At 37.4% G+C, this 10,840-nt stretch overlaps 1 protein-coding gene across 4 annotated transcripts; it reads right to left on the reverse strand.

Annotated features, from left to right (window-relative positions):
* Positions 1 to 2,500: 2,500 nt before the first annotated feature.
* Positions 2,501 to 10,555, reverse strand: LOC119775029. 4 transcript variants are annotated; one of them, XM_038272880.1, is made up of 7 exons: positions 10,452 to 10,555; positions 6,942 to 7,086; positions 6,019 to 6,102; positions 5,821 to 5,907; positions 4,814 to 4,897; positions 3,356 to 3,427; positions 2,501 to 3,200 (listed from the first exon to the last, which is right to left on the reverse strand). In XM_038272880.1, exons 2-7 carry the CDS (start codon positions 7,054 to 7,056, stop codon positions 2,914 to 2,916), a joined length of 729 nt encoding a protein of 242 aa, XP_038128808.1. In that variant the 5' UTR covers positions 7,057 to 7,086; positions 10,452 to 10,555; the 3' UTR covers positions 2,501 to 2,913. The 4 variants fall into 4 exon arrangements, with proteins under 4 accessions (XP_038128808.1, XP_038128810.1, XP_038128809.1 ...); XM_038272882.1 differs by lacking the exon at positions 5,821 to 5,907; XM_038272881.1 differs by lacking the exon at positions 3,356 to 3,427.
* Positions 10,556 to 10,840: the final 285 nt, after the last annotated feature.

A 10,840-nucleotide genomic window follows, 5' to 3' on the forward strand; every position in this document is an offset into this window, starting at 1 on the left:
ACCTGACAGGACTCCTAAAATAGTTATTGAATGTGAAACATTCAAAGGCAAAGGTACCCCAAACAGAAATACATTCAGTTTATTTAATAACACAAGCTTAGATGATTGTATACATGATACAGTTGGAAATGTACACAATGTTAAGAGTCACAAGAGAGCACACAGGTGAAGGAAGTAGCTTAGACCATCAGGTTCATCCTACAGTCAGTCCAATGAGTGCCTGGACAGTTTTGTTCCTCAGATATTTAGACATTTGTACACACCTCGTAAAGAGTTCCACATTTTGATATTACAGCCAAAAACATCTGTTTTATTTTATTATGATATAATCTGATAGGCCAGAACCAAAGCAGTGCATAATTATGTATCGAACCTTGCAGGGTTAACTTCTTTATTACAACTAACAATTTTAAATTGGATTTGTATTCATACTATAAATCTTTAAACAGTCCAGGAAATTAATATTAATTTAGTACATCTATTCACATATGCAGTTTTTCTGTAAAGGTTTTGTTACTTTATATATGTTTATGGTTGGAAAAAAACAGAATATGAAATGCTTCAAGGCTTAAATTACTTTGCAAGAAATTATTTTGCTTTTAACAGATTAAAACTACATAAAAAAGACGTTGACACATTAACAATAGCTATGTGTGCATTCACAAAATGCCCTGATCCAATTGGAATTTATATTTGGATTAAAAAAAATGATTGTATTGTTTATTTGGAAGTCAGTGATTGGAAACTCGAAGTATCAGATGATTTACACTGAAACGCTATGTCTGAAATAGTTTTGAACTGAACTCAGAGTGTTATAAAAAGTAAACCATTAAATGAAAGCGAGCCTGTCAGAAGGTAGAAACTCATAAACACAACACGCCCAGTTTCTGTGGTTTCTCTTTCAAGGAACACGAAAACCTAAAACCCTGTGGAGCAGCATACAGACTGCACTAGAGAACAAGGAATCACATGGAAACCTCTTTTTGTTTTTCCAGACTTTGCCTTTGTTGTTTGACACGTCCAAACAGTGATCGCTCTGGTTGCTAAACAGCAGCTCAAACAGAGAGTTAGCTAGAGAGCTATTCATCCTGGTGATGTCAGCAGAAACAAGATGAAAACAGGAATCTGCTGATTTTAATAAAGAAGTGACTGTTATGCTGCAGGCAAAATATACAGTACATGTGATAAACTCGCAACTTTGGTTACATTATATCACTGTAAAACAAGAATGTAGTACATTCAAATCCTTGATGATATTTTCATAGTAACTTATTGATAAGCACATGCAACGTTATGTTAGTATGTTACGTATGTTAGTAAAACTAAAACATAGTTAGATACTAGCAGCTACAGACACCAGTTGTTGTACAGTTTAATTTCACTACTCCATTTACTATCCATCATCATCCATCCATCGATCCTGTCCCACTTCATTCATTAGAATCTTCGTGGGGCTGGTACCCGTCTCAGGAAGTCTATGGGTGCAGGCAGGGTACACCTAGCCTGGGTGCCATTCCGAACTTAGTCCCGCCCACAAAGTTTGAGGTCGGGGAAGTTAGGTCTGGCTCTGCTCCATAATAGCGCGAGTATTATCGCCCACTGTCAGGTGATCCAATCAAATTGTCAGGGCGGGCTTTATACGATGATGGACAGATGACCAACAGTAACGTAATCAACCACGTGACCAAAGCGCGCTTGGGTGACAACAATAATGGCTGCCGCTGGAGAGTTTAGGTGAGTAGATTCTGCTATTAGGTCTGTTCTAGAAGATATCGACAGAAAATAAATTTTAAAAGAGGAACAGAGAAACGCGATCAAGGCTCATCTTCTTATTCTAGGCGCTTTGATTTTTGTGGACAACAACTATGCCTCGCTTAACATACGTCACGCACTCCGTTGCTCTTATTGGTTGTAGGTCTATCCAATTGAGTGCAGAGGCATTTTTTTTCCTGGTTCGTTCGAAACACGCCCCATAATCACAGCTCTATGGAGCAGTATCAGACTCATATTCTGACTAGAATTGAGTCGGACTACGTCAGGCTAGGGTACACCCTGGACACACACACATCTCTTATGCAAGTGCATAATATCTAATTATCTTATTTTAAGGGTAAAAATGTTAATTTCAATTGCTATCAACTTAATTTTCTACTCAAATTTAGGGGCAACAGTGCTACAAACTGTCCCATCCTGTATGCACTGTATGCACATATACAGTAAACCACTGAAATATTGTTGGAATGTAGATTTAAAGTTAATTACTGGCAGCTTACAGTATTTTCAATCTTGATTGAAAATACATTGATTTACTGTCAGGATAACTTTTGATCAATAAAATGGTGCTGTCTGTAGCTGCCAGAACTTTATTCGTAGTTTATTAAATGTGTGCTGCCGGCAACAAAGGTGAGATAACCCTAATCCGGGAGACTTTACTTTATATAAATTTTTTTTCAATAAAAATCGTTACCTTAAATGAAATGACAAATTGTTGACACAAAAGCATTATTCACATTTTAATAATCATACATGATACTTTCTTATGATGTCATAAAGATAAGTTAAAAGTCATACTACATTAACATTAAAACAAACCTGGGGTCAACACAGTCTGCCCTGTCCAAGCTTAAATTAAATACATAAAGAGAGCAGAGGGTTGCTGGTACTTATGCCATGGAAAAAAATATTTGAGGCAATTCTGTAAATTTGTGTGTCAGGCTTTACATTGTTTTACGTAAACAGAATCTGTAGACAGAAGAGCTAAAGTGATGGGACATTTTATTTTTTCACATGAACATTTAAAGTCACATATGCCAAACAACAATTTGGTATTGTGTTATTTGTATCAGACGAGCTGTAGCAGCTAAGATGATCCAGTTTAATACAAGAAATCAAATAAAAAAATGTCACTCAAAATCATTCTATGTCAAATCCATACAGTTTGCGGCCCTGCCTCATGAGAGCATACACCACATCCATGGCGGTGACAGTCTTCCTCTTTGCATGCTCTGTAAAGGTGACAGCATCCCGAATGACGTTCTCCAGAAAGACCTTCAAAACACCGCGGGTCTCCTCATAGATGAGACCAGAGATGCGTTTGACTCCTACACAGCGAGCCAGACGGCGGATTGCTGGCTTGGTGATCCCCTGGATATTATCACGGAGGACTTTACGGTGACGTTTTGAGCCTCTTAACCCAGCTCCTTTGTAGAACGGGAGAAATACCTTTTAGTTATCAGAACATTGGTGTTCTGGGACCATTTTTCAAATCTAAACCAAATCTAGCCAGCCCACAGACCCAAGACAATTTACCTAAGATCACTGCCTCTACAGTTGTTATAAACACAGGTTTACCTACCAGCCTCAAAAGTCCTTGTTTTCTCCCTAACCTCTGTAGGTCTTATTTCAACAGGACTTTGATGCTGCTTCTCTGATGATACAAAAATCATGCAATAATTGGTTGGTTAGTTGGTTAGCAGATACACTATATTGCCAAAAGTATTTGCTCACCCATCCAAATTATTGGAATCAGGTGTTCCAATCACTTCCATGGCCACAGGTGTATAAATTCAAGCACCTAGGCATGCAGACTGTTTTTACAAACATTTGTGAAAGAATGGGTCGCTCTCAGGAGCTCAGTGAATTCCAGCGTGGAACTGTGATAGGATGCCACCTGTGCAACAAATCCAGTCGTGAAATTTCCTCGCTCCTAAATATTCCACAGTCAACTGTCAGCTGTATTATAAGAAAATGGAAGTGTTTGGGAACGACAGCAACTCAGCCACGAAGTGGTAGGCCACGTAAACTGACGGAGCGGGGTCAGCGGATGCTGACGCGCATAGTGCGAAGAGGTCGCCAACTTTCTGCAGAGTCAATCACTACAGACCTCCAAACTTCATGTGGCCTTCAGATTAGCTCAAGAACAGTGCGCAGAGAGCTTCATGGAATGGGTTTCCATGGTCGAGCAGCTGCATCCAAGCCATACATCACCAAGTGCAATGCAAAGCGTCGGATGCGGTGGTGTAAAGCACGCCGCCACTGGACTCTAGAGCAGTGGAGACGCGTTCTCTGGAGTGACGAATCGCGCTTCTCCATCTGGCAATCTGATGGACGGGTCTGGGTTTGGCGGTTGCCAGGAGAACGGTACTTGTCTGACTGCATTGTGCCAAGTGTAAAGTTTGGTGGAGGGGGGATTATGGTGTGAGGTTGTTTTTCAGGAGCTGGGCTTGGCCCCTTAGTTCCAGTGAAAGGAACTCTGAATGCTTCAGCATACCAAGACATTTTGGACAATTCCATGCTCCCAACTTTGTGGGAACAGTTTGGAGCTGGCCCCTTCCTCTTCCAACATGACTGTGCACCAGTGCACAAAGCAAGGTCCATAAAGACATGGATGACAGAGTCTGGTGTGGATGAACTTGACTGGCCTGCACAGAGTCCTGACCTCAACCCGATAGAACACCTTTGGGATGAATTAGAGCGGAGACTGAGAGCCAGGCCTTCTCGTCCAACATCAGTGTGCGACCTCACAAATGCGCTTCTGGAAGAATGGTCAAAAATTCCCATAAACACACTCCTAAACCTTGTGGACAGCCTTCCCAGAAGAGTTGAAGCTGTTCTAGCTGCAAAGGGTGGACCGACGTCATATTGAACCCTATGGATTAGGAACGGGATGTCACTTAAGCTCATATGTGAGTCAAGGCAGGTGAGCAAATACTTTTGGCAATATAGTGTATATACAATTAAGCACAACATAAATAATTACTGATGCATTCTCGTTCAAACTGTATATATTTAACCTGTGCACAGTTTCACCTACCACTTTCAGAAGTAATGGAACCATCCCTGACATCTGTTTTATCTGTGGCGGTGGGACTCACAGGTCTGATTTCATTTGGAGGTGCTATAAAAATAAAGTAATTGATGTTAGTTTGTTAATTCATTACTTTAATTTAATAAACAATTTTTGTGTCCCAAAACATGTCCCAATCCTGTGATAATTTGTAGGTACTCTATAATCTAAATTATGGTCTCTGAGATATGTGGATATAACCCTGACAGGACTAAGCAGGAGAAGATGGATGGATGGATGGATGGATGGATGGATGGATGGATGGATGGATGGATGGATGGATGGATGGATGGATGGATGGATGGATGGATGGATGGATGGATGGATGGATGGATGGATGGATGGATGGATGGATGGATGGATGATTTCAGCAGGACTTTGATGCTGCTTCTCTGATGCTACAAAAATAATGTAATTGATAAGTTAGTTGGTTGATTGATTGCTTTAATTCAGTACACAGTTTCTTGCTCAAACTGTATGTATTTAACCTGTGCACAGTTTCACCTACCACTTTCAGAAGTAATGGAACCATCCCTGACGTCTGTTTTATCTGTGGCGTTGGGACTCACAGGTCTGATTTCATTTGGGGGTGCTACAAAAATCAAGTAATTGATGGATGGATGGATGGATGGATGGATGGATGGATGGATGGATGGATGGATGGATGGATGGATGGATGGATGGATGGATGGATGGATGGATGGATGGATGGATGGATGGAGGAAACAGTGGATGAGACTGTGTATGAATTCAAGTGGGAAGGATTTTTTTTTGGTGTAAAAGGTTTTAAAAATATGCCAAATATATTTTGGGGGAAATTAATTGTATACCTATCTATCTATTGAGCATTTATTTATTTCTGTATTGATTTTTAAATATGGTAAAGCTGGTCCTCCATACCTGTATGCAGCATACACTTAAATATAGGTTTATATAGGTAAACAGCCTTCAGTTATGAACACAGGCTTACCTACCAGCCTTAGAAGTCCTTGTTTTCTCCCTAACCTCTGTTTCCACTTTAGCTGTGATTTCAGCAGGACTTTGATGCTGCTTCTCTGATGCTACAAAAAATAATGTAATTGATAAGTTAGTTGGTTGATTGATTACTTTAATTCAGTAAACAATTTCTTGCTCAAACTGTATGTATTTAACCTGTGCACAGTTTCACCTACCACTTTCAGAAGTAATGGAACCATCCCTGACATCTGTTTTTTCTGTAACGGTGGGACTCACAGGTCTGATTTCATTTGGAAGTGCTAGAAAAATCATGTAATTGATAAGTTAGTTAGTTGATTAATTACTTTAATTTCATAAACAATTTTTGTATCCCAAAACATGTCCCAATCTTGCTAATAATTAGTAAATAACTTTATAATCTAAATCTTGGTCTCTGACAGGACTAAGCGGGAGAACATGGATGGATGGATGGATGGATGGATGGATGGATGGATGGATGGATGGATGGATGGATGGATGGATGGATGGATGGATGGATGGATGGATGGATGAATGGATGACACAGTAGGTGAGGCTGTGTATGTACTCACTGTGGGGATGATCATCTTTGGTGCAAAAGTCAAATATTATATTTAATTTTAATATTATTAATATTATTTGATTTAATATTTATTTCACGAGTTATCAGTTTTGTTACCAAAGTCTCATACGAGACACTAAATAGTCGCTACAATTGTGGCTTCTCTTCTTTTGTATTATTTACTCTTGAGGGGTATGAAAAGTCATATGTATCGAAAAAATTGCTAATTGTTTGCCCAATTAGCATTTTTTTCGATGTAGTGAGGCCAAATTGCAAATCAAATCACACATGCAGAGAGGTATTCCCGTGGTATGTGTCTCAGAAAACCCCCCCACAATATACTGGGTGTTGTAAGTGAAACGCTAGGCGTATAAGTGAATAAAAAACAAAAATTATAACTTAACTGTTGTCTTATTTCAAGAGATCAAATCATGTGTATGTGTTTTTATAAAACTGAAGCTCATTTGAATTAATTTCATCTTATTTAAAAAAAAACTTGGACAGATTTTGCTACAACTGATATATGAATATATTGCACTCAAAATGCAAAGTACTCACCGGTTGTCAAAAGGGCCGTGATAGTACATGTAAAAGGGTCTTTTATTGTGATTTGGGTTGGGTGGTCAAACTTTAGAGTGATGGAGCTAGATAGTTTGGTCTCTGGGATGTCCATTTCCTTCGAAGTTGTATTCAAACCTCTGACCTGAATAAAACACACCTCATAACTTCAGGTCATTACAGTCAGATATGAACATCCGAGTGCTGCTTTTATGTTCCTATTTTTTTAGATCTACAATGCATGTATAGCCAGTCACACTGTCAGCAATATGTAAATATCATATCAGTCTCATTGTAGCATGACTTCCATCTCAAATCCCTAAATATTTTCTTACATTTTAGAAAACATTATTTTTTTTTAACCCAAGTTAAGCTTTCCTTTCACAATGTTAACTTGTTTTACTCAATCTAATTATATTTTTGGTTTACAAGAGTAAAATTAAAACAGTTCTTTATATGTGACAACATCCACAAATAAAGGGTCTAATTAGATAGGAAAAGTAAAAGTAAAAATACACAAAAAAACTGTGAGGTATTGATTCTGTGTAGAAACATTGGGGCCTAACATGGGCGTAGGTTTGCATAGGGAACATAGGGACATGTCCCTACCAAAATTTTGGACCGACCTAATTGTCCCTACCAATAATTCTATGTGAACAATATGTTTATAATTTGATATACAGCGTTGTTGCGGCAGTTGCTTCTTTTCCTCTCCCAGCATCTCTGCCTGGTAGCTGCAGCTGCCTGGTCTTGTAGCAGCGCATTGTCTGTGCTGCGCTGTTTAACTCCACTCTGATTTTTCTGCCTTAAGTTCCGCCTTCTCTCTTTCTGATTGTTTGTTTTCTAGTCTATATGTTTGTGTGCGTGCCTGCTTGGAGCGTGAAATAATAAAAATATTACACTAGAATATGGCGATTATCAATAGGCTACGAAAATAGTACAATTAAAAAACTAAATATTATATACGCTAAAACAGGCGAAAGCTTCTGATTGTAGTTTTGTGAAGAAGCATGAGAGGGTTTTGATTTGAGAAATGTAAGTAACCAACGTTAGGATTTATTTAATGAAACTAAATATTCTGAGTCAGACAGGAGTTCAGAAAACTGCTGTTAAAATAAACAAGCAAAGACTGTAAGCAATCAACATTTCTGATTCCCTTTTATCAATATTTCTTTGCTATTATGGTTTTTATTTTTGACGGCAGTTCAGGTGTTATTTCTTTTATAGAACATAACAACACGAGAAGGATGCAAAAGATTTTTTGTTTTCCACATAAAAATAGTTCTATTTAATTGACTTTACTTCTAGAAATACAATAAAGACAAACAGAGGAACACTATTTACATTAATTCTATTTTTCTAGATTTCCACACGGTCCATAAGTAAATTAGTATAAACATTAATGTCTGGTAAATTTTCTACAGATTGTAAAACTTTTGTTTTACAATCTTGTATGATTCCTGCTCTAAGTGGGTCCCTCTGTCTGCTAAAGGCACATTTTAGTGGCCCTATACTCCAGTTAATGATTAATTACTAAATTAGTTGACGATTATTTAAATAATCAATTAATATGATTAATTGTGTCAGCCCAGATGTACAACTTGTATAGCAAAGTTAATATTTTAAATGTTCAGTGTCAGTTCCTCTTATAGTTCCAGTGAAAATGTAAATACAATACATTTATTTGCCGTCCCTTAAATGTATTATTTTGGTTGATACAGAGAGAGCATATTAGATGAAAAAATAAGAGTGGGGTTGACCTAGGCACAATTCTATATCTTCAAAAGAAAACAAAGGATAAATCCACATATAACAGACATATTTAGACTATATTTGGTTAAATAGGCATGTATTTACCTATTGTCTTTGTCGCTGGTAAGTTTAAATGCAAACCTTTTCAAAGTGGAATAAAAGTCCTAATTCCACATTGATCAGAGCCAGTGATGCTTTAAACATTGATAAACAGCATCTAGGGTGTGTAGTGCTTATAAGATTTGTATTAATGTAGCAAGAAAAAGAGCATGCATATTTTTCCAAAGTACCAATGACATCAGACCAATCAAACTGAAGACCAATAGTGTCCCTACCAAAGTTGAAATCAAACCTACGCCCCACAATTTTTCTACTGTTTCTAATCTTCTCTCAGGTATGAACAAATGTTTCGAGTGCTCAAGATTTGAAATTGGAGTCTTGATCAATCAGTGAGCTGTCATTCAAACCTTGTTTTTTACTAAATAACTACATCTGCTCTCAATTAGAAGTAATTGTTGGTATTATTAGGCTACACTATTATATAGTATGCAAATCTGCAATTATTAATTACTTTTTTTTTTTTGCTGATTAGAGAACTATCACCCAGTACATCTGCAGCTGGCATATCGGTATCCACTGACTTTAGTTAAATTTTTTGTCATTTCATCAAAAGAAAGTGCAGTGCACTCTATGTTAGATGTAGAGTGACATGAAGGGATCATCGACATGGTCTGGAGATGTACAGTACGTGTGTGTGTGTGTGTCTGTACTAAAAAGAGTTTCAGCAGAACATTGTAGTGTTGGCTGATGGTGACTTCATATTAAACATTCACATCATATGTTGCACCTCTTCCCTCCACCAGTTTCTTTCATTAACTATTTTTAGATCAAATTATTTTTCTTTTTATATTACTTTTATTTTTTTTTATTTAACTTATATTTATGTAACAGTGCAACCATGTCATTTACAGCTCTTGTCATTTATTTCCTACTGCTTGGGTTTTAACTGGCCCTTTAATTCTGCTAATCAGCTCTCAGTTAGCAGGACCTCAATCTCCAAAGCAGTAAGGTTTTTATTCTTCGGACAGCATTAGATCTACAAGGATTATTTGCAATTACACACTGGAGTTAAGAAGATTTGTTAAATCTCATGGCGTGAGAAAAAAAAAAGTCCAAGAAACTTATGACAATACAAGAATACAGAGGTTTTTGGGGTGGAGTGTTTTTTTCTCTCTGCAGTCATCTAGGAGTCTTTAATGTAATTTAAGATAAAATGACAACTGCTCAACCTATTTAATGTATATTTTTCATAGAAGTATAATTTTATTTAAACAAGATTGCTCTTTAAACAAGTGTGTAGTTTTGTTAGCTTGAGCCTGACAAACATCTGGTCTGTCTTTGTTGATATATTTGGAAAATATAGAAGTTTTGCAACATCATCTTCCTGCTTGTTTCTTGAGATCAGTATAGATTGACCCTTGACAGATATTAGCGCCTATCTGTTTTTTGCTACCCTTCAGTACCCTGACTGGCCATCCTTTTCAAAAATCTCTACTACTGTAACAGTTTGTCTTTACTGCTCCGACTACCTATCCAAGGATATCATCATCATGTAGGCTAAAGAACTCTGACCCCACATTACCTGGAAATCATTCTTATAGTTACACATCAAAATACTAACTTATATTTAATCACTCTAAAATGTTATAAACCTGATTTCCTTGCAATAAAAAACATCTTTAAAGTGTAGACACTTACCTGACAGTACCTCAAGTCGGAATGTCTCTAGGTGATCTGATTCTCATTTATCTGCGTTCTACCTTTCCCCTCCTGCTCCACGATTTCAGTTTCATTTCAGCCAAAGGTTGAGAAAAGTGTAAAGAAACTGGGTGGGATCTGTTGACTCAACTAGGTTTATTGATCCCTACTTGTTGGGAAATCAGCAAATAAAAGTTTTTTTTTTTTTTTTTTTTTTTTTTTACCTGAGAACTGGTGAATGTATATTATCATCAAATAGATTATATTTTAGAAGACAACAGGCTGGACATTGCCCTACCAGATTGTCTGCACAAGGGCAGAATTAATGGTTCTTTGAGTCGCTTTAGGGTTTGCAGCCCCCAAAGCAGGGAAGCAGCCCTTAACCATGT

Source organism: Cyprinodon tularosa, unplaced genomic scaffold (assembly GCF_016077235.1).
Source record: "Cyprinodon tularosa strain WSP-4 unplaced genomic scaffold, ASM1607723v1 ctg844, whole genome shotgun sequence".
In the NCBI taxonomy this organism is placed as follows: domain Eukaryota; kingdom Metazoa; phylum Chordata; class Actinopteri; order Cyprinodontiformes; family Cyprinodontidae; genus Cyprinodon; species Cyprinodon tularosa.